Here is a 24,726-nt window from a genome sequence, read left to right on the forward strand (position 1 = left end):
ATGCAGAGCTGTGCCAAGTCGTGGGGTCTACTCTTGGCCCGGTCGGTGAACCCTGCCGGTGCTCCGTGCGGTCCGCTGCCCAACAGGAGCCGCCTGCTGTGGCTACAGAGGAAGAGCCGGGTGGCTCTCACAGCGGGGGGATGTCCCGGCAGAGCCCGGGGCGTCAGGACCTCCGCCACCGTTTCCTCCAGGCAGATAGAGAGAATTTTACCCCGACACGATGACTTTGCTGAGCGGCACATCGGTCCAGGTGATCGGGAGAAAAGAGAAATGCTGGACGCGCTGGGGCTGGAGGTGAAAAACCCTGCACACTTTCTCCAATTATTCCCCCAATAATAAACCAACACTGTGTGAACTTATAATGATTAAAATGTGTGTTTACAGTCCATCGACCAGTTGATTGAAAACACGGTTCCAGCCTCCATCCGCATGCAGCGCACAATGAAAATGGATGACCCTGTGTGTAAGTTTTCTTTACGGTTTTATTTCCACGCAGTCGCTTATTATTATTATTATTATTATTATTATTAAACACCTATCAAATGATACACGTGGTTCTGATTATAAAACATGTTTTCATTCTTATTCCGATCCCTGCTCATCTCCCCCCATTTCCTTTAAATGAAGCCGAGGCTGAGTTGAATGTAGGTTGCCCCTCCATTGTGCGCCCTCTCCCCCCTGTTCTGTTAAGTCTTCCTTTGCACATATTTGGAGTTGTTTTTGCCAACCGGCACCAATCTTCCGTCTGGAAGCCGATGCTCATAGGATGGCAACTGGAGTGTAAAGTTGAGCCCTGAGCTCCGGGGTACCGAGTCCAGTTCAATCTGGTTTCAGCGTTCACATTACATCACAGCCCTAATACGGTTGCTTTCCTCTGGATGTTGTTGTTGGTGGTGTTTCTTCTTCTTCTTCTTCTTCTTTATATCCTTTTGCATCCCGTTATCTTCATTAGACACTGTTTCTGTTTCGTTTTTTTTCCACATGAAGATGAAAACACAGACACACATTAAAGAGCTTAATCCTACATGAACCCAGTGGATTTATTTCTGCTGGTATAATCTGCTCATGAATAAAGTGGTTTCACAAGCAGACATTTATCCACTTTTGGAAGCGAGACTGTCACTGATTGGAATTACAGGTCATTTTAGTGCAAGACCCAGTTTGACCAGAAAAGGATGCAACACACGACCACAGAATAGAATACACAGCACATTTCTCTCTCTATTCTTTGATTTTCTTTGTAGATTTTTTTTTCTCCGTTTTCCTCTTATTAAACTGGACATTTTTTTTTAAAAGGATGAATCAATTTTTTCTTGTATGTTTCTCGTCACGACTCATAGACCAGTGGACCCACAAACAAAAGAGTTGCCCCACATTATGCATCATACAAGCTTTTATTTCGGTCCGCTACCGCCGATAGAGGTAATATTTTCACCGGCATTTGTGTCTGTCAGCAGGATTACGTCAAAAATACTGAACACATTTTGATAAAATTTTAACCAAAGATAGACCTTATGCCATACAACCTAGGTTGCCAAAGTGATGTACGCAAATTGTCGTAGGAGGTACGTCAAAAAAAAAACGAACCCCAAGACAACATTGGAAGCTATTGGGGCCGTAGTCAAACAAGGAAATGGTTGGTCGACCAAGATGAGCAGGTGCAGAAGAGGAAGTGGTGAACGATAAGAAGAGCGACAAATACTTTGTTTTGGCTTTCTGTGTTGCAGATTTGCTTTTAAACACAGACCATTTATGATATGAACCTTATTCGAGCTTTGACCAGAACCTGACAACGCAAAACTGAAACCTACAGGTCCAACAGACATTAGGTATTTATTTTTTCCTCATTTATTCCCTCTTTGCTCTAAGGACAGCGCACTGCACTCACTTACACAGCTGTTGCTGGACATAGAATCATGTTTAGGCGTTAAATAAATTACATTTGATGACCTATATAAGTGCATTGCATTTTTATTTTTTAAAAGGCATTGAAACTGATACCATTGCTGGTCGACCAACGAAAATCTTGGTCAACCAATTAGTCGACTAAACGACCAAAGTTGGCAGCCCTAGAAACTAGACTATAATAGAGCAGCAGTCAGGAGCCTTCATGCATTGCCACAAATTACACATTGACCTATGGAAGACTACCCTCTAGTGGTCACAGAGAAACAATCTCATCAAAAAAGCGCAAATATGGCGAGAGCTTCAATGCGTTGCGCTAGCCAAATGTGCTCGATGCCCTTTGCTACCGTGTACTTGTGTGTAAGTGGATTTTCAGCTTTGACAAACATGAAAACAAAACACAGAACAAGACTTTGCCTGGAGAACGATTAAAGACTCAGACGCTCTCATTACATCGTTATGTGCATCCTCTCAACCTCACCCTTCTCATTATAGGTTGATGAATATGTTGTATTACTGTTATTTGTTTAATCAACATTTGTTTGGGAGATTCATTTTCCAAAAAGAGATTACAAGATGGATCAAATTCGGGTGACACATTTCACTGTAGGGCTACATTGTATATGACACTTACATTAATATGTTTTTAAGCGTGCATGACTAGAGGGTACATGGCTTTAGGTTAAATGTCTGAAGGGCTACGGAACTGTGAGAAATTTGAGAAGCAATGCAATAGACGATTCAATAAAATGTTGAAGGGGATCCGGATCAATATACTGGTTCTGGATCAGTTTGAAAAACCCAATCTCTCATTGTTGGTGAAATTTCAAAAATTCATACCTCCGTTCGTAATCGACCGAACTTTATGAAATTTGACTTAGTAATGTCAGGTTGGTTCCTCAAGTACCCCAGGGAGTTTCATCCAGATTGGATCTGGATTACTCATTTCGTCGCAATTTTTTTCCCTTATGTTATATGTTGAAAGTACTTTTTGCTTGCATGGATAAATGACGGTTTCTCTAATGATGAGTTTCACAGTTTCGTACTTCCTATCCTGTGCGGTCATCAAGTGTAAAGGTTTGTTGCGACACCTTCCTCAGTTAGTGCATGCTTTGTAGATTAATGCTGACCAAGCTCTTCTGTAATCTTGCCAGTCATTCATTGAGCCCATGTGCTTTAACTGCATTAAGATACAGATCGGGTAGAAATAGTTGATGAGATAAGGTGCTGGTTCACCTTGTCACTGTGATCCTGGCCCAGCCCCCAGACTCAGACTGTTTGATAATACAGGCCAGGCTGAAGGGAACAGAAAGCTGCATGGGGATTCTGCTTGTTCAGCTTTGAAGGGCTTCAGTTTGTAAAGCCAGTGAGGGATTCTCTCTCCAACAATAGATCTTCTGGATGCTTCTGAATCAGGCTTTTTTTTTTCTGCAGGGCTTCGAATCTGGGAAAGCTACTGAGATCAGCTCCAGTCTGTGCACTCTACAGGCTTAGTTTGGAATCATTATCATAACGTGTCGTTTTCTTTTCGCTGCATTACATTTAGAATGAAATATTGGTGCGCAGATGGAACTGGAGGTGTCTTGTCTTTTGAGGAAAAGCAGGAGTGGTCGGGGCTCTCGGTCACATGTTTCGTTCCTTTGGGTTGCTAAGCAGCCAGGGAGGCCAGAAGAATCTCGGAGAATGTTGAAGCGCTGGCAGAGTGGGAAACAGGGCTGAATCACGTCTGGGAAGAAACTTTATGACTTTGTTTCATGTTCCGACAGACAAAAGCCTTAAATTCATACCATCAGACTATGAGAGGGAACAAATGGTTTTGTTATACATGCAGTTTTATTCCCTTTCTTTTTTTTTTTTTTTTAAATCACAATAAATTAGAAGGAAAATATGGGAATGTTGATATATATTTAGAAATGTAAACTTAAAATGAGATGTGGTCAACATTTATAAAATAAACTGATGTGTAAATGAAAATATTTTTTAAAAAGAACTGCAAGAAATCACAATAAATCAGGAACAATAACTGATACTCTTAATGCTCTGATTAGATTAGAGGACTTTAAAAAAAATTATTTAGGACTTTTGTATGAGTTTAATGGTTAAACCAAAAACAGTTTATGGTCAGCAAAATTATAGACTACATAACTATACTGACTGACAGGCTGATCAGACTTTTTGCAATTAACATTATTTAATTGTGTATCTTGTGAAAAGATACAAAGATGTTAAGATTACCTAAGATTATCACCACAAACAACCCAAACTTAATGTATTGCATTAAAATCCCCCAATAATATATATGATATAATCAGTTTTTAGTGTCATTCCTGAAAAGTCTCATATGAGTGAAATAAAGCTCTACTGATTAGTCAGATGGTCTGAAACAGTTTTTATTTGGGGTTTTTTTTTTTTTTTTTTTTTTGTCCCATTAGGTGAGAACGAGGTTCTGGACTCGTTACAGAAGATCGCATCTAAGAATAAAGTGTGGAGGTCCTACATCGGCATGGGCTACTACAACTGCTCAGTCCCTCCACCCATCCAACGCAACCTGTTGGAGAACGCCGGCTGGTGAGTGTTGTTGAAAAATGATGGAGACGATGATGATGAAAGGCTGCAGAGTAAGGAGTCTTTGATCAGACAGCTTGTGACTTCACTTTCACTCACACAAGGCTACAACTCTTACTTTGTGCTGAACAACACTTTCCAACCCAGCCATCCCTTTTTCAGTTTTTTTTAAACTCTGAGCTCAGCACTTACCCAGAATGCACTCTTTGCCCTGGTTGCCTTTCTTCCGAGTCTTCTTCGCGCTCTGCTGACTCGCTATGTCTCTGCTTGTGCTCAGGGTGACTCAGTACACGCCTTACCAGCCCGAAGTCTCTCAGGGTCGCCTCGAGTCTCTTCTCAACTACCAGACCATGATCTGTGAACTGACGGGTATGCCCGTGGCCAACGCCTCGCTGTTGGATGAGGGAACGGCGGCTGCAGAAGCCATGCAGCTTTGCCACAGGTGGAGCCCACAGGCCGACGTGCTTTTACAACACAAACGCACCATCAGGGCCTTTAATATGTTGGGTTTGTCTTTCTTTCTGCACAGACAGAACAAGAAAACAAAGTTCTACATTGACCCACGCTGTCATCCTCAGACCATCGCTGTGGTGGAGACCAGAGCCAAGTATGGGACATTAAAACTGAAACGGAACATTTCATTTCTTTTGTTTATTTCGATCATGTACATAAAATAAATTAACATCAGGAAATAATAACAAAACAGTATCTTGCTTCTTAGTTTACATGAACAAAATTGAGGAGGAAGAAGTATAAACTTATCTAGTTCTACCCCTTTAATTATTTATTGCCTTTACCTTATATTTGAAGGAATGCCATTTTTACAGCATAATGTTATTGTTCACCTCATTTTAAGAGTGATGTTTTTTTTTGTTTGGTTAACTTGAAGGGTTAACTATCATTTCCACTTATTTTATCTTCACCATCTTCACTCAATTTTATTACAATATCTATTTTTTTATATATATTTATATTGTTCCTTTCCCCCACGTATTTGTCCGTTATTAACTTGTTATTGTCTCCTCCCCTTACCCACTAATGGCACAATACCATTATTATATTATCACTCACTCACGCACACACTCTTACTGTATTATAATGTATATGATGTATAAATACTGTCTATGGTAACCTGTCAGCATTTAATTTTCTTTCCTACTTTTTTTCTGTAATTGTCGGTCTTTGTGTTGTATGTGACGAAAAAAAAAAAGATAGTAAAACTTGAAGTGGACATATCATGCTAAATCCACTTTTTTAGCCCTTAAATGCATTTTGTTGTATATTTAGAGTGCTTAGAAGTACAGAAAAAATCAAATAAGTCTCTTCAGGTGCTCCGTAGATATCTTTATATTCTGTTTTGCTCATATTTTTCAATCTGTTTCGATTTTTCTATTCTCTATTACGTTTTTTGAACTATTACATCACAGTATTTGCAGCGGAACTGCCAAATTAGTACATCAACTCCAGGTCCAACACTTCGAGCAATTCGCCATTTTTATGTCTCGCTTTTATTTTGTAGTCCAAGCTCAAGGATGCCGAAGTTACGAGAGGATAAGTCAAAATGTTCAGTTGTTGGATGTAGTAACCCACACGCTTCATTACAACGTCTCCCAGCATCAGAACCTTTTCGAAGTACCTGGTTGAGTTTTATTTTCCACGGAAATGTACCCACATCTGTGGGAAAGGTCATTTTTATGTGTGCGAAGCACATCAAGGATGACGGCTTCATCAACCTCCGCCAGTATAAAGAAGGATTTGCCAAAGACTTTGTCTTTGTCTTTGGAGACGACGAACAGAGCACTTCGGTAAGCTGTAAATAACGCTAAAAAGTGTGATAAGACGTCCCTGTCATTGTTTTGTTAGCATTAGCAGTTGCACCGTCTTCATATGTTAGCGCTGTGTGCTCGTTTTAGATCCTTGATGATATGGCCTACGTGATTTAATTTAAGTCTAAAGTTTTCATTAGTCATTTCATTTTTGCCGTTTTTGTCTTTGAAAAGACTGTATTAAAATGCATTTCGTGACGTTAGCTGGCGCTAGCGTTAGCTCGGCGCTTGTGTTAGCTCACTTGTTAGGGTTCTGCAGGTTCATCATCTTCATTTTCATCTCGCTCCGCCGGGTCCGACTCTGGCTCAAACATGTAAGGCTGGATGGACAAGTCTTCCGTTGTTGACATTTTGTAAATAACCTCTGAATAAAAAGTTTCTTCTATCAAACTACAAAAATGGCCGAGCAGGGTGGAGTTGAACCGAGTGTCACCTGAAGAGGGGGCGGGGTATGGAGTGTCTCATTTGCATTTAAAGAGCCCGCACCAAAACGAGTTGCTCTCAGAAGCAGATCAGAAAAGGGGTAGAAAAGGGGCCTGTGGAGCTATAATAATGAGGAATTCAGACCCAAGCATTGCAGTTCCGCATTATATAGACCACAACTGTATGATTTATATGTAAAAAGGAAGGATTTAAAACCATGATATGTCCCCTTTAAAGGGTAGTTTTGAGTTTATTGGGGTGAACGAACACTACGTTGTTCTGCCAGTAAGGATCTCTTTGGACTCCAATAACTTTGACATCGTGGGTGTTCAGTGAGAGATCCTCCTCGTGCATGACTTTGCATAACAAACATTTGTGTGCTGACTGGTTGGATTGCAGCTACATTGGTGTGAAGACGGTGCTCAAGCTTCCTCACGAGATGGACTTCAGCGGAAAAGACGTGAGTGGAGTTCTGTTCCAGTACCCGGACACTGACGGCAGAGTGGAGGACTTCACCGCGCTGGTGGACCGCGCTCACAAAGGAGGGGTAAGAGAAGGAAGCCAAGACTTTTTTTTTTTTTTTAAATCCTGTAGCATCAGGTTTGCAAGTTTCAGTTATAATAATATATTCAGATCAAATGTTCCTGCGCTCTCTGTGAAAATGTTAGCTTTAAAGGGATTCTCCACTGTTTTTACAAATGTGGCCTAAAACCTTTGAAATGTCCTTATTAGAAAATCTATGCCTAACAAAGCACATTATTTTTTTTACCATCTTTGTTTTAACTTTAAAAAAAATAGTACTACTTTTGATGATGTCACACGGCCTCGCATCGCATTGTTTTCTATAGGAGTGAAGTATTCAGCCTGTTTTTTATTTTTTTTATTTTCATCATTTAGCAGTTTTTTCAGTCAAAATGACAAAATGTGCTGCTTTTGGTGGCTTTAAATAATCAGGAAAAGTTAAAGATGTCGATATAAACCTCTTGTTTATCAAAAGAGCATTAAAAACAGCTGCGACCCATAAAATAATCTATGATCGCAGGGGGCGACAGAAACTATGTGGTTTCGTAGTAGACAATGAAGAAGAGCTCTATTAAGGGTCCTTTACTTTCCCTTAAACGGTGCACGGCTGATGCTCTGGTGGCTGAAATTGGCAAGTAACCACAGCACAAATTTTCAATTTGACCGAAAAAGCTGTTAAATGATCTAAAAAGCAGGCTGAATATTTCACTACAATAGAAAACAATGGGATTATGGTTGGATTTTGGATCAAATGGGGGGAGGGTTTGACGTCATCAATCATGTGACTTCAAGTAGGTGGAATACAGGTTTTAAAATGGTATAGTCCCATTTTTAAAAGTTAATAAAACAACTATTGTGCAAAATAATGTTTAATGTTAACAGATCTTTTAATAAGGACATTTTGAAGATTTTAAGTTACAGAGGAATCCTGTAAGTACGTTGAGCTAAATTATCCTGCGTTTATGCATGATAATTATTCTTCTTCTCCTTCCTCCAGGCTCTGGCTTGCTGTGCCACTGACCTTCTCGCCCTCTGCGTGCTGCGTCCACCAGGAGAGTTTGGTGCTGACGTGGCTTTGGGAAGCTCACAGAGGTTCGGTGTCCCGCTCTGCTATGGTGGTCCACACGCTGCCTTCTTCGCTGTAAAGGACAGTCTGGTGCGGATGATGCCTGGGCGGATGGTTGGAGTGACCAGGTGAGGGGCCACAAATTGGACTTCTACTCCCTTGGGAGGGGGGGGGGGGGTACCTGCAGGTTTCTGAATTCCAGGACATTGTTTTAATTTCAGAGATGCAGCTGGGAAAGAGGTTTACCGTCTGGCTCTGCAGACCCGAGAGCAGCACATCCGTAGAGACAAGGCCACCAGCAACATCTGCACCGCACAGGTCTGATGGTTGGCTCCAGCTCTGGATTTGGGGGAGGGATTACAAAAATAAGACGATATTTTAAAAACGATGGTTCCCAACCTTTTTTGGGTGGTGACTCCATTTTAATAGCAAGAATTTTTGGTGACCCCAAATACATTTTTTTTCTAGAATTAGTTTTTGATAATGTTTGTCATACTGTATTACAAATAGTGTAGACAGGATTAGTGACAAGTTGCACCAGTGAAAGTATAGAACACAGTTGTTTAAGATTGTGTTTTAATTTGAAAAGATCTAACATTTTGTGTCCTTTTACCTAAAGTGATTCTTCTTTTGTTGTTATTTTCCTTGCTCCTCAGGCGCTCCTGGCCAACATGGCTGCCATGTACACACTGTATCATGGTCCTCAAGGGCTGAAACACATTGCTGAGAGGACACACAATGCTGCTCTAATCCTCGCTGAAGGTAAATGTAATTATTTGTGTGTTAGTCATTTTCTGATCTTCAGTTTGGATAGAAAGGGGAATTTCTGCACTGCAGAAATCTGATGGGCTTCTTGTTCATCTTCCTTTGTTTTCCGCTGCAGGTCTGAAGAGAGCGGGGCACCGTCTGCACAGCGACATGTTCTTTGACACCCTGAGGATTAACTGCAGCGTGGCTGCTAAAGACATCCTGGACAGAGCCGAGCAGAGGGAGATGAACCTGAGAGTCTATTCTGAGGGAGTGGTGAGAAATGGCCATGATCCAATCATGTCATTTGGCAAATTTTAATCAGTTTAAATGAACTAAAAATTTTTTTTTTAAAATGATGGAGTTTGCAGCTCTTATTAAATTGAAAGTCCTCATTTATTTACCTGTAAAAGCATGAATGCACTTTATTATTTAGTATTTTACTTTAAAATCATTCTACTTTGAATTCTAAAGTAAGTCGGCAATGTAACGTCTCTCCATCTTTTCCAGTTGGGCGTTTCTCTGGATGAGACGGTGACCGAAAGGGATTTGGACGACCTGCTGTGGGTGTTTGGCTGTGAATCATCAGCTGTATGTTGTCACGATTCCCTCTTCCATTTTAATTTTTTTTATTAATTCATAATTTCATGTTTACGCATTGAACTCCGGATTAATGACCTTTGATCTCGACAGGAACTGATCGCTGAAAAGATGGGCGAGCGGGTGAAGGGGATTATGGGAAGTCCGTTTAAGAGGACGAGCAAATACCTCACGCACCAGGTCTTCAACAGGTTGGTGTCTTTGTATCAAATATTAAAACTTAGTTTGATGAAATGGGATTCTGGCACATGAATGTTTTGATTTGAGTTTAATTGGTTTTAACTTGTTGAAATCTGTTTTTAAGTTACCATTCTGAGGCCAACATTGTGCGATACATGAAGCGACTGGAAAACAAAGACCTGTCACTGGTGCACAGCATGATACCACTGGTAAGTCAAAGAAAACTCCACTCATGCTTAATTAAGGTAACGTCTTTCTTCCTCCGTCCTGTTATTAAATGGTTTTTCTTTCTTTAGGGTTCCTGCACCATGAAGCTGAACAGTTCCTCAGAGCTGATGGTGAGTCTGATCACAAAGAATCACTTTTTTTTTTTTAATAGTTATCTCTAGAAACCTTTCAGCATGTCTCACAGCTGCTGTCCTTCTGCTCTTCAGCCCATCACATGGAGGGAGTTTGCCAACATTCACCCATTTGTGCCTCTGGATCAGGCTGAGGGTTATCAAAAGCTCTTCAAACAGCTGGAGAGAGATCTCTGTGAGGTGACGGGCTATGACAAAATCTCCTTCCAGCCCAACAGGTGAGGACACACACTGCAGGAGGTGTCGTCAGTTTTCCCCCCGGCATAACTCACATTTTTTAAACTCTACCTGTATGACGTTCAAAAGTTGTTCTCATAAATTCTTTGACAGGTATTTACTCACAAACAAATGATGAAAGTAGGAACTGCCGCTCGAGAGTTTATTATTGACTTTTTCTTGTAAACAATGGGTTTGTTGATGAATGGTCATGTGATTTGAACATTGGAAAAGGTTTGTGCATTGCATTGTGGGATTTAGAGTCCTGTGGAAGAATCCAGAGATGGTGCTGAAGCAGAAAGTGTTTTTACTTCATTCTTACTGTGATTTTGAGGAGAACTGACTTGCTGAACATTAAAAATAGAAAAATATTCTTTACTTTGCACTAAATGACATTTATTGTCACTGTTCTAAAATATCATCAATTCTCATTGTCATTGTATATTTTCTGAGCGTTTTGTAGAAGAAAGGACAGAAAAAGTTACTGAAATAGGCACAGAATGAAAGTTTCACTGATGACAAATCATTGATGAATTACATCATAGAGGTAATAAATATTGTATTGTGTAATAGTCAAATATCAAATGCATCCACGATGTATAAATACTCATTAATATTGATAGCATTGACTAATAAATGTGGGTAAAGTTTAAAATGGAGCTGTGGCTTTAGGTTTTAATTGGGGATGCTTCTATGGAGTGTTGGTTATCATTAATTCAGCAGAAGTTGTGTGTTTAGGCCTTGATTCTTCATGTTTCTGCTGAGCAGGCGCTCACACACCTCTGCTGTCTATCATTTATTTTCTAAAGCAGCAAAGGGTTCATTGGTAGAACAGCGTGCTACATTGTCCCACAGGGTTATCATTCAGCTCAGCCCATCATTCTGTCCCCTTATGGTAGTGTCTGCAGTCTTTAAGCTGGACTTTGGACTGAGAAGTTAGCATGTGTGTTAGCGAGATGTATGACCTTTCTCCGTGTGTGTGTGTGTGTGTGTGTGTTTGCTTTGTTTTGCAGCGGTGCTCAGGGAGAATACGCTGGATTGGCAGCTATAAAGGCCTACCTGAACTCAATGGGCGAGCGCTCGAGAACTGTAAGTGCACAGTTCATACAAGAGGGGGAAACATATGTTTATGATCCATCAACAATAAAAAATAAAATACAATAAATAAATTGACAATTGCAACAATAGTCAATAAGTTTGACCTTTTATCACCTGGAATCAGATCAACCAGTTTCTTCAAATGATTAAATTTAGCCTGAGAAACAATTTTGGTTCAAGTAAAAGAAAAACTTTATTACTATAGTTATAGTGTATTAATCATTAAGTATTCAGATAACTAACTGAAAGCTTTACATTTTACAGCACTCTAAGTAGGGATGTCAGATATTGTCTTTATACTTTATGCTAAATTTCCACTGTTAATGGATACCAATATGTACATACACCCCCCTCCCCCTTCTCATTGGCAAAACAAGTTGAGCCAACTTTTATTTATTTTTTATTAAACAATATTTTTTATTATATAAGATAGCTTTTATTTTTTATTGTAAAATAGAATTCGTACAACGAAATTGTAGCAGCTTGTAATAGTGTTACGACACGTAAAGAAACCCAATAAAATCTTAATAAATTCAAAGCACATACTTATCTACATGTATTGCAAATGCTACATAGTGCAACAGTGCAATTCATGTTTATTTTATTTTTAAGGAACACGTTGAACATAATCCTCATCCACAAAATGCATAAAATGAAAACAAAATAACTGTAGCCTACTTTTAATGCAGTGCCCCCCCCCCCCCCCCCCCCCCCCCCCCATCTTTATTTTTAACATATCTCAAACAACAACAATACTTTTTAATGGAAAAAAACAATACCGATGTCAACCCATATTCCATTTTATGGTAAATATCCACTGATAATATGGCCCAGCTCTAATTATAAATGGTTTATTTTCTTATCCTGCCTTCTTTGGATCAAAGCTGTGTGAGGCCCCTGAATTAAAAAAAAGTGTTTGAATGTTTTGTTCATATGTTCTCTCTAATGAAGGTTGATTAGGAAGATTATTAAAATAAAAAAAACTGGTGACTTTGACATCCCAGGGATCCCTTTTCTTTCCTCACATGCAGGTAACAGGAGTTTAAGCACGAGGGGAGATAAGACGGCAGCTTTAGACCAAAGAGCAGCTGACTCATGCCCTTTCCTCTCATAACGTAATCTAACTTCTGTATTTTAATGGCTTTCTCCTGAGCACATCTTAGATAGAGCCCCCCCCCCGTCCCTGAACACAGTCAAGGTCCATAACTGAGCAGCACGTCGAGCAAACAAGTGGGCTGAGAGTGCTGTGGTACGACTATAGGCTGCTGCTGTTCATTCAAGATGCCATATTTGGAGACTTTTAAGACTCTGAACTGGACTGCCGGGGAAAGGACAGTCACTGCTGTTTTTCCAGTCAGTCACATGTCAAGGCTAAGCCAACGCACAGGTCTGCGTGCCCCAGTTTTATTGTGTGACTACGTTGCAAAATGCAGCAAATGTCGCCCTAATAAGGGACAAAATCAATTAGCCACCCAGAGGCATGCTGGCCATGAGGGCAGATGGCGTCCCAGTAGCACGCCTCGATCCACAAAGTAAAACAGGAAAAAAACCAGCCCTACCATAGAAGTGCTAGATCCTCTTCATCATACATTGAAATGATTCAGATGAAAATCTGACTCTTCCGATAACATGCAGGACATTTCAGAGGACTGAAGGCTACGACTAGGGCTGGGCAATATATTGTGAGATTCAAGATATATTGAGTGCTACAGAAAATTACAATATTGCCTTTTTTGAGAAATATCTATATATTTTTTTAACTTTCATTTATACAATCACACAGTGCAAATCACATCACACAAGTATTCAATATTATTCATAGAGTACAGTCAAACAGTGTCCCTCTTTACAATTTTTCCATATCTCTGAGAAGTATATTTTTATAGCTTGTTTTCTATTAAAATTCTTGTTTTAGGAGTTGCTACTTTTGTTACATCTCAGAACAGCATGAAAAACAAAGTTTGAAGGATTGCTGAGCGCGTCCTAACCCAGACCTTCTCCTAAACAAGCCACACTACAGAACTCACTCACACGTGCTGTCCTGTAGAGGAGAAAAAAGCCAAAAGTGGCACATATTGTGCCTGTGTGGCATTTTTTTCATCAGCAAATTTAACCAAGAAAAGTCTGTTAGACTTTGATTTAAAAATATTGAGATCTATATTGTATATCGCAATTTTGATGAAAACATTTTTATGAGTTTTGGTTCAGATCGCCTGAACAAATGCTTTAAAAAATCAGAATCTGATTGCCTTTATTGTTGTCACATGTTACCATAAAGAAAACATTCCCAGAAAAACACCCTTCCAAGTACTAACTAGGCCCAATGTTTCTCTGAGGTATTTGGATCATTATTTTTGAGCAATTTTAGGATGAAATTTTTTTTTCTTTCCATCAACCTTATTGTGATTTCTAAAAAGTGGTGTTCACACACTGCACTCATCCTTTTTATTTGCATTTACAAAATTGCTTTTTGAATTTAAAAAAATAAATAAAATGAAAGTATATTTCTTCCAAACTCAATGTAATTACAGTGTCCACACTTGTATTACAACAAAATACTTGCAAAAACGAAAATAAACTGGAAAAAAGGGAAAAAGGTTGTAGCTCAGGAACTTAAAAATGATCTTCCCAGCTTCCGTAGAAAGGAGAACCCTCCTCAAACGTGCACCACAAGGACAAAATAAATTTACAGAAGCATTCATACATTTCAATAAGTCCTACTCAAAGTCCGAAGTTGTCGAACATATAGTAGCCATCCTTTACAGACATTTTTCCGCTTCTAGTCTATGTGATGCAGTCAATTTCTTCATATAATAAATGTTTAACATGACACCTAATATTCATCAAGTTTTTTTTTTTTTTTTTTTTTATATCGGACTGTGTTGATTGGCTCGCCTTCATCGTTTTTGTTCTTCAGGTTTGTTTGATCCCAAAGTCTGCTCATGGCACAAACCCAGCGAGCGCTCAGATGGCCGGTATGAAGGTCCAGGTGGTGGAGGTGGACAAAGACGGAAACATCGACCTGCCCCACCTCAAAAACCTGGTGAGAGCAGAGGAGGATGTTGTCAATGACAGGGTTGGGGTCAATTATAATTGTATTCGCGTAGTTATTTATTAATTACAATTATGGCGTAATTGTAATGTAAAATATCTGTTGCTGGATGTCATCGTATTTGAGGTCAGATAATAGACTTTGTAATTGTAATTACCATGAAAATTTGATAAATATCGTCAATAATAATTTAACGCAAAACTGGGGCACCATGTTACAGTTCTACACACATGTAGTTAACAATTGTTAAAATTTTTAATTTAAGCTTTGCCACATTTTACCATTTTAGAAAAAATTAAGACTAGGGGTTATACTGACACAAAAAAGACTCAAATGCCTATACTGTCATTGATTAGGAAGCCTAACAAGGTAATCAATAGATAGGAAATAAATTAGATCATATATTTTTAGTGTATTTTACAGCTGATTTAAGACATGGGTCAAACTGACCCATTATCATTAAAGATAACCGAACGTTCACACAAGAGGAAAGTTAACTATTACGGAATTATTTATTTCAGACTCGCAGTCAATTACAATTACTGAGGATAAAAAAACAATTGTAATTTAATTGTATTTGGAAAAACTGCTGGTCACTGTAATTGTAACTGAATTGGAATTAAACTTGGATAATTAAAAACGTAATTGTAACTGAAAAACCCTGGTCAATATCATGTCACGATTAGAACTTTCATCTTATTTTGAAAGGTTGAGTTGGAATTTTTTTAAAAAAGTGAAAATTTAAATCTTGGATTTTCGGTCACTGCCTTTTTATTGTTTTTAAAAAAACCCACTGTTGTGTGTGACTTCTGCTGTTTCTGAATAGGTGGAGAAACACAAGGCCAGCCTGGCAGCCATGATGATCACCTACCCTTCTACCTTTGGGGTGTTTGAGGAGAACGTGAGAGACGTGTGTGATCTCATTCACAAAAACGGCGGTCAGGTGTATCTGGACGGTGCCAACATGAACGCACAGGTGAGACTCTAGCAGAGATTGAAGATTTCTTCTTCTTTTCTTCAGGACTCACATATGTGAGCAAAGTGAAGGAACTGAAGCTAATAAGATAAGGTTTATAGTCGTGTTATCGGGCTGTGAAAGGCCAACCTTTGGCATGTGCATGTGATAGCTTGTACATTTCCACCCTGATGGTAACTTCCTCTCTATTCTGCTCAAATATTGAGACAAAACAACAGCCACTGTCAGGATGGGACTATTTTTTTAGTGTTTACAGCAGGGGAAGCCAGCTCTGGTCCTGCATGTTTTAGGGTTTCTACCTTCGCCAACGGTGTCATCATGCAGCTCTACACAAATCCTGATAATGAGTTATCCTTCACAATAAGGTGTGGAGGACCAGGGGAGCATCTATACTGTGCAGGAAAGCACTTTCACTTGTGTTTATCAAACACAAACTCTAAAGTGAATGCCAAAAGTTTTCTAAATGCTGTTTTTCAGGTGGGATTGTGTCGTCCTGCGGATTACGGCTCAGACGTGTCTCACCTGAACCTGCACAAAACGTTCTGCATCCCTCATGGTGGAGGAGGACCTGGAATGGGCCCTATAGGAGTGTAAGATGGAAAATATTCTACTATTTTCTTAGTTTTTTCTAGGCAAAAAAGCTCCATGCAATGAATTTTTTTTGCACACCTTTTTTGTTGTTACCACAGCATTTAACCTCTCTGAAAAATATGGGCGTTTTTAATTTGGGGTTAAATGATTGGGAAAAGCTCAAACCTTCAGGTTATTTCAATGGTAACTTTAATAACTTTTTGATAATAACGTGAGGGCTCACAATCAGTCTAAACAGGAATATCTGAATCTCCCCCCCCAAAGTTCTTTATTAATACCAGTTTGTTTCTGTGTTAAATTATTTTACAATTCTTTATTTATTTTAAAAAATAAAATAAAAACGTTAAGCCATATTTTCATTTTCCTATTCTGTATGGAGATCATTTTTATATTTTGGAAGTAGAATGACTGCACTCACGACCTAAATCTACCAAGGTGCCAAACCTTAAAACATATTTGTGCAAAAACAAATCTGTTTTAATTTCCAAACTTTCAGTCAGAGGACCTTCATCAGGGCAACAAAAAAGAAAAGTTGAATTGAACTTAAACTTGAAGAAAAAAAATAATCAAGATGCATGTTTGGGACTGAGAATGAAAACCAAACATCTGCTAAATCTATATTCAAACCAAAAAATACTTTTGTACCACATGTGTCTAGTTCGATTAAAACTTGATGTAGAGTCGTGGAACAAGAAATCCTTGAGACCACCAATTCCATCTTCTACTCCTAAAAGACAGCGCTCCAGCCAGAAAGGGGCGGGGCCTGTGAGTAACGGCTGTCAGACAGCCAATCAAACACAATCCTGGCTCTGATTGGTTCTTTTTGCTCGGTCGCTGCATTCTGGCAATCTGCCAAAGGCTGTAGGAGCAGCAGGGGTTTTTTTTTTCACACAAGCTACTAGTTTAATGTAAAGCTCTCCTTATATAGTGACAGCTTTAGCAAATATGACTTTTATGAGCGTTGCAGACTGCACCTTTAAAATAAGAAAAAATATATATTCTCAGTCAGAAAATAAGCATATAAGTCCTTAATTTAGGATATTTGGATAAGCAGCAATGAAATCTTTCCCACTGTAGGACTGTGATGCAGACATGTAGAATAAAAGAACAATTGTTGACTCGGCCCTTGGTGGTGATTTCCACTGATGCTTAACTAAGGAGTTAATGATCAATAAACCATTAATCAATCCACTGGAACACAATTGGAGCTCTCTTTAACTAGTGCTTTAAATGGATGTTACACAGTTCTCTCTAACCTACACGCTCTCATCAGGAAGGCACACCTGGCTCCGTTCCTGCCGAGTCACCCTGTGGTTCCCATGCATTCAGTGAATGCCAGCAGCTCACTGGGCACCATCAGCGCCGCCCCGTGGGGCTCCAGTGCCATCCTGCCCATCTCCTGGGCCTACATCAAGGTCAGCTCAGACTGAGATCATGCATGAATTTTACTTAGGCTGCTAAAAACTGGACGTTTTCAGGTGCGTAATTGTTGCTGGTTGTCATGTGAGCGTCACTGCTGTGGGTGGATTGGTTAATAACGCGATGGGAAGAAAGGTCGACTCGCCCTGCAGCCACTCAGTAGTAAGAAGTGGGGCCCTTTTCTGCAGGGCTGTGATGTAATGCAACAAACATGTTATATAAGAGGTGGAAACTTTAGAGCAGGCATGTCACGATTACCCATTTTATGTATAACGTTACGATTTGTTAATTGTTAATCGTATTTCCAGAAATGTAATCTTCTAAAGTCCCTCAGAGATGGGAGAAAGCAAAAGGAAGTAACGAGAAATGTTGAAAGACTATTATGCAAAAAGAAGTAAAAGCACCCATTACTCATTTATTTGTAGCAATGTAATTTAAATCTAAAATGAAAGGACCAAAAATAGATGATCTCATTTTAGTTCAGGGGCCAAATATGGACGAGTTTGAGCTCAAGTCGGCCACAGATTTTATGTAGAAATAAGAGCAAATCATTTGCTTCCACGTATAAATAATAAAGTAAGCGAGTAAATGCATCCCTGCAGGATCTTCACCTGATTTTGGGAATTTGGGGAAATTTTGTGGAATAATTTGAGAAAAATTTGCCAGATTTAGGAAAAAATATATAGTTCTTTCAACAATTTGAGATAAAAAAATTATTTAAGAACTGGAAAACTGAGCTCTGAAACATTTTGGATTTTAAAAAAAAACGTTTTCAGAATATATCTGCATTTTGAACTCATAAATAAAATTAATAATGAATAATCCAAACTGTATTTTCTTTTTCTTCTTCAAGGATGCTCATTTTGTAACTTTAATGTCATTTCCTTTATCATTTTAATTAAGTTTTAATTTTCAAAAGATGGACCAGCAAATAGGTACCAAAATTACATTTGAAATGGAAAATTAGAAAATTAAAATGTATTTGCAGAAAGGCTATTGCATTGAAGGTTGTAGCTGCGATATTTGACTCATAAATCAAACTGGTAATAAATAATCAGAATTTCATTTTCCTCTTCAACACTGCTCATTTCGTGACACAACTAAAGAAATCAGAGGTTATTGCATTTTTGCTTTCATGCCCCACCCCCTGCGCAAAGTGTAACATAATTCAATTTCCATCGCTTCATTTTCAGACCCACTTGTTCCTGTTTTTCAGGGGTGCGAGGGTCTGCTGGCACCTATCTCCGGCTCACACTGGGCGCTAGGTGTGGGCGCCACTCCATCGCAGATAATTCAATTTGATTTCTCAATTTCAAACTCTATAGTGGTTTTTTTAAATAGTTTTCTAAGCAAATTATTGTAGTCAGACAAAAGGGGTACTTGGATTCAGAAATAAGACAAAGGGGATACTTGAGCCAACAAAGTTTGAAAACCTCTACTTTAGAGGGCACCAAATGTTCTTCATCGAGCTGTGCCTCTTTATAGGCTGAGGGATGATTTCTCCTGTTCTGTCCTGTGATTGGTCCATAGATGATGGGATCAAAGGGTTTGGCTCATGCTACAGAGGTGGCCATTCTCAACGCCAACTACATGGCCAAGAGACTGGAGAGTCACTACAAAGTCCTGTTCAGAGGCCAGAAAGGTGAAGAAGCCCCTCCCCTCCTCCAATGACTCATATGACCACATTGCGTGTGTATGTGTGTGTGTTGACTATCCTGCCTTTGTGTTGATCTGAACAGGTTTTGTAGCCCATGAGTTCATTCTGGACGTGAGACCGTTTAAGAAGACGGCTAACATCGAGGCCGTAGACGTTGCCAAGAGGCTCCAGGACTACGGTGGGCTGGGTTCCACTAGTCACAGTAACCAAAGCAAAGGACACTTGATAGAAGCTGTTTGTGTTTGGACTTTGGATTCTCAGGTTTCCACGCACCCACCATGTCCTGGCCCGTGTCTGGAACCCTCATGATCGAACCCACAGAGTCAGAGGACAAGGCCGAGATGGATCGTTTCTGTGACGCTCTGCTCGGCATCCGACAGGAGATCGCTGAAATAGAAGAGGGAAGAATGGACTCGCGGATCAACCCACTGAAGGTTCACCCAGCGTTAGAGTTCATGGTTGAGTTAAAGCGACGCCATAGACGTGAGAACCCTCTGAAAGTCTCTCCTCTGGGTTTTCTTCACAGATGGCTCCTCATTCACTGGCCAGCATCACATCCTCTAACTGGGACAGACCGTATTCCAGGGAGTTCGCTGCTTTCCCATTGGTGAGTTACGTCAGCTTTACCAGAGCCGTATAGAGAGAGAGTTGCGACAACGGAAGTCCAAAATGCTTGACCGTCACATGATTCATGTAAGACTGAATTTGTTCCCGGAAGTTAGTGGCGGGCCATTGGAATCCATTGACTCCTGGGGACATAACTGGGATATTCGGTAATTTGTCATCAATAACTGCATTGATTGACAATATTTATACAGTACACCGTTACATGTATATGTATATACAATATATGTTTATGTAGTTCCATAGATATTTTTTTCCTAACGTAAATTCGTATTAATAATTAGTGTAAACAGCTTACCTGCTTTTTTGACGTAGTTAAGGCCAACATCAATTTGGTTTAAAAATATGTTAATGTATGGTGTGTTAATTGTATACAGGATGTATTGCTTTGAATTTTCTTTCCAAAAAAAAGGGGGGGTCATTAAAAAACACCACATCCAGGACACATTGAAGAAATATTTGTTCGTACATATATAAAAATAGATATTAGATTTTTTACTATGCACTTATGTACCAAGATAAATTCAATTCTAACAACGTCTGAAACATTAATAACTTGTCATGCAGTTTGCTGTGCTGTACGAGGATGCTCCACTCATGAAAATGCATGACTTCCCAACCGAACCAGAAAGGAGAAAGGAATGATTAGCCAAACTCAGCAGGAGCAATCTAAAGTAGAAAAAAAACAAATCAGGATTATAACAATAAAAAAATCTGTAAAACGATCATATTCAAACACTTCATTTGCACTTTTTCCACAAATAACACAATTGAAAAGCTTATTGTTTGATTAAAAAAAGAAGATATGTAGCCTATGTGCATAGATAAAACTGTGTGAATTAAACTCTGTATCTGCTAATGATCCCTTAATTTTCTAAGAATTTAGAATTTTTTTCTTGTTCTTTTGAACATGAAAACAGCAGTGTATGTCACAATGAAAAAAATAAAATAATAATAGTAATAAACGAAAATAAAAATTTACTAGTTTAGTGGGGGATAATTCATGAACATACCTTTATGCACACGTTAATGGGTTTAGATATTAATAATAATAATAACGTCTTACCGCTCTAGCTCCATTGGCTACAATAGTAAACTGATCACTTCCGGGAACTATTCTGAGGCTCCATGAGCCGCCATTACTGTAAAAAAAAATAAATAAATAACTGAACCATTGGAGCAGGGGTCCCCAACTCCAGATTCCTGAGACTTTTAGATGTGTCCCTGCTCCAACACACCTGAATCAAATGAATGGCTCGTTGTCATGCTTCTGCAGCGCTTGATGACGACACATTGGTTTCAACCAGGTGTGTTATAAATGAACAGGAGTGAACAGAGTTGATGCAACTCTCTCTATGTACGGCTCTGTGCTTTACAAACAACTCATCTATTTTATATTCTCTAAAGATTGTCAACTATAATTCAACGCAAAACTGGGGAACCATGTTACAGTTCTATGAACAGTTCTACACATTTGTACTTAATTATTAGCAAACTGTACAGCACATAAAAGATTACCTCATTGCAAAGAAAACAATAAGTAAGAAAGAAAGGAAGACAAAGAATTAAAGAAAGAGGGAAATAAAAACAGTAGGTGGGATCTGCTCCATCGTATAAATATCACACATTCTTTGGATCCACAGGTGACGGTAGGTGGCTCCACCTTAGAAAAATATTCACTATTTGATCAATCGAGCACTTCTTTTAAAAAAAAAAAAAAAAAAAAAAAGTCAACTTCATAGTCAAAGTTGCATCTTTAATGTGAATTTTTCAACATGTGCTGGACATACATAAACTAGCAGTAGAAAGATTTTAAAATATATAGAGGGTAAAAATTAAAAAAACAGATTTCCAAAGAATTCCCAGATACTGTGCAAAGATGTTCATTTAAAAAAAAAAAAACACAAATGTGTGTGCAAGTCCTCGCAACAAATACGTAGAACTTGTATAATATAAGGTGTTTTTTACTAAATGATCAATGATTTCCTGGTCATTTTGACCCAGTGCAACATTATTCTGCATGCTTTGAGGGGCCAAATTTGGCCCTTGAGTTTGGCATGTGTTGAACTCCATCATAAAGGTATAGTGGACAATGTTTTTTGGCTTCTAATTCCGTGTGGATCATCAAGACTATTGATCCTCCTACTTGTCAATCATTCTGATATGTTAACGTACGGACATCGTTCGTGCCCGGTGCGCCCCGGGTCCTTTGAAAATGGATTGTCTCTTACCGGTGGTGAGTTGCACATAGTGGGAAAAGCTGCAAATCTTCTCTTGGAAAGTAAGCTTGCATCCGCGATGCCGACTCCAGCTTGTAAACAGAGCTGTGCACGAGGAATACTGGGCTCGTGCACGCCCTCTCGCTCACATAGGCGTTCCCTCTTGGAAGCAGGTACAGTAGTGTGTTGCATGTGCAGAGGGCGTTTCTTTTCTAAACTTCCGGAAAATGGTCCACTATACCTTTAAGTAAGATGACAATGCTTCCCTGAGCTGCTGGATGAAAGTATTTGCCAAACATGCACAGTATATTAATATATAATGCCTCTCATATTCCGTTCACAGCCCTTTATCAGGCCAGAAACCAAATTCTGGCCGACCATCTCTAGGATTGACGACATTTACGGGGACCAGAACCTGGTGTGCACGTGCCCGCCCATGGAGGTGTATGAGTCTCCCTACGAGGAAAAGAGAGCTTCATCGTAGACGCTCTGCGTGACTCGGCCCAAATGTCCAGCCCCCCCCCCTCCACCAAGAACCAAAAGCACAAAGACTTCCAGACTTCCAACGCTCGGTGAAAATATTCCTGACATTTACCACTCGCGTTTGAATCATTAATGGGTGAAGTGATGTTTCCCTGCATCAGCACCAATGGGTGGTGGGTATTTTTCCTCTTGCAGATGCTGCGACTGCGTTCAATGATTAATGAGTGGAACCACTGAGTGGTCATGGGTCAGAGAAGTCTGTTAGCTGGACATCAGGACTGGGGTCGGGTCGGGAACTTTGAAAATGACCAAACGTGTGACGTTTAGCTTTTGTCATGTGCACCCTTCGATACAGAGGTTTCTCCCTAACACATCTGGGAAACACCGGACACAGCGCTGAGTGCAGTAGTTAATTCTCTCCCACCATCTTTAAAACGCCCTCAGTGCCTCGGTTTTGTCATGTGGAGAAAAAAAAAAAAAAAAAGCTGCCTTGACGACTTTCCTCTTTCATCAACGTCTCATCACACTTAGTATTTTTAGGCTTTTTTTTTTTTTAATATGAATTTCATGTTTTGAGATATTTTAATGTCTGTTGTGATGATTAATTAGATAAAAATGGTGTTGATTATATATCAAATGTTTTCTAATCAACTGTTAACTCTAGTCTATTAAACATGTTGTCTTTCAATACGTGCACATGTCATCCATATCTAGGAGAACACTGCCTCCTTGTGGTTACATCACATCGTGACAGATTATCTTTAAGTAGAAAAGAAAATAATCTACTCGTCGATGGTTTTTGAGATATTTTTCAGCTATGTTTATCCTTCTGATTTAAGGTCAAAGTTTTAAATAAAGACGAGAAAGGTAAGCAAACTATAACAAATCAGTTTTACATAAAACACTATTTTCCTCTTAAGTCAAACAAATCCAGCAGGTGTTTGCTTCTGGCTATAAGTAAAAAATAAAATAAAAAAATACTAATACAACCTCAAACCATGTTTTGCTAAACAATATCTTCCAACCCTGAATAAGCTTACAGAGCACTTTAGATGGCATGTTAAAACATGGATCATTTTCTTTTTTTTTTTAAAAAAGGAATCTCGAAACCGGGGCAACAGGAAATCAAGCACAACTAACATTCCAAAGTGTAAGAAAAACACGACGTAAACTACATATAGGTTTTTGATTTGTGAGTTACGACTTAAAATTTTAAGTTTGTTCAAACTTTTCTCAGAACAAAATGAGGGAAATGTCAGTGCTTTTTAATTGAAGGGGATTTATGCAGCAGAATGTTGTGTACTCAGTAGAACAGTAAATGTTTACTAATTCATGAGTTTAGTTATATATTAAAATAACGAGCAAAACCTACACAATACAATTTCCAGTTTACTACCTGCTGAAATTGTGCTTAATCATTTATTTTTCTATATTACGTCATCTGCACACAATGGCTACACAAAGCAACAACAAACAGTCTCAGGTCGTATACAAGGCATAAGAAAAAAGATGAACTCAAACATAATGTAAACTTTAGTTTAATGACAAAAGTTAAATAAATGTTTGCTTTGGTTTTAATGGAAACAGTTTGCTGAGTGAGACCAGTTGACGCTGCTTCAGGAAGTAAAGTATAAATAATAAAAGCACAGATTCTGTACAAACGGCATAAAAATATCCTCAGTTTAATGCATTTCTGAGCAGCCACCACAATCTGAAACAAGCTGTTCTTTGTTAGCCTTTAGCTTAGTAGAAAAATATAACAACCCAGCATTACAAAGCTTATTTTCCATAAGAAGGACTTTGACTTGTAACATTTTATACAGAAACGTGTATCAAAACAAGCTGAAACAATTCCAATTTGCAGCAGGCTCCAATAAACACAATAAAAAAAAAAAAGTAATGTTTTAAATACACAATAACCTTGATTCAAATGTAATCTTACATTTAAAGTCATACGTTTATATATATTATGTTGACACTCAATGGTCAAAGAAAGTCCAGCCCTCAGAACGCCCTGAGTAGTTCAACCTGTAACGACAAACTATTTCTGTAAACATCCAAGAAATACAACATTAATTTATTACTTTAATTACAGTGAGTTATTGTCCTTTGAACACAATTGGAAGCAAAGTTGCAACAGCAAGTGCTTTTTAACCTTATTTAAAGACATAAACGTGCGAACCTTTGGCTTCTGTGCT

The 24,726-nt window shown here is 38.9% G+C and overlaps 1 protein-coding gene across 1 annotated transcript; it reads left to right on the forward strand.

Annotated features, from left to right (window-relative positions):
• Positions 1–23,012, forward strand: gldc (glycine dehydrogenase (decarboxylating)). Its single transcript, XM_028457170.1, has 25 exons — positions 1–294; positions 385–463; positions 4,338–4,473; positions 4,748–4,912; positions 5,000–5,077; positions 7,119–7,266; positions 8,239–8,435; positions 8,529–8,625; positions 8,964–9,069; positions 9,191–9,330; positions 9,565–9,645; positions 9,748–9,845; positions 9,959–10,043; positions 10,131–10,172; positions 10,269–10,411; positions 11,423–11,498; positions 14,425–14,550; positions 15,386–15,535; positions 16,013–16,125; positions 17,400–17,541; positions 19,076–19,187; positions 19,285–19,380; positions 19,464–19,636; positions 19,729–19,809; positions 22,389–23,012. The coding sequence occupies exons 1-25, from the start codon at positions 1–3 to the stop codon at positions 22,527–22,529; spliced, it is 3,099 nt and encodes a 1,032-aa protein (XP_028312971.1). The 3' UTR covers positions 22,530–23,012.
• Positions 23,013–24,726: the final 1,714 nt, after the last annotated feature.

Source organism: Gouania willdenowi, chromosome 9 (assembly GCF_900634775.1).
Source record: "Gouania willdenowi chromosome 9, fGouWil2.1, whole genome shotgun sequence".
Classification (NCBI taxonomy): domain Eukaryota; kingdom Metazoa; phylum Chordata; class Actinopteri; order Blenniiformes; family Gobiesocidae; genus Gouania; species Gouania willdenowi.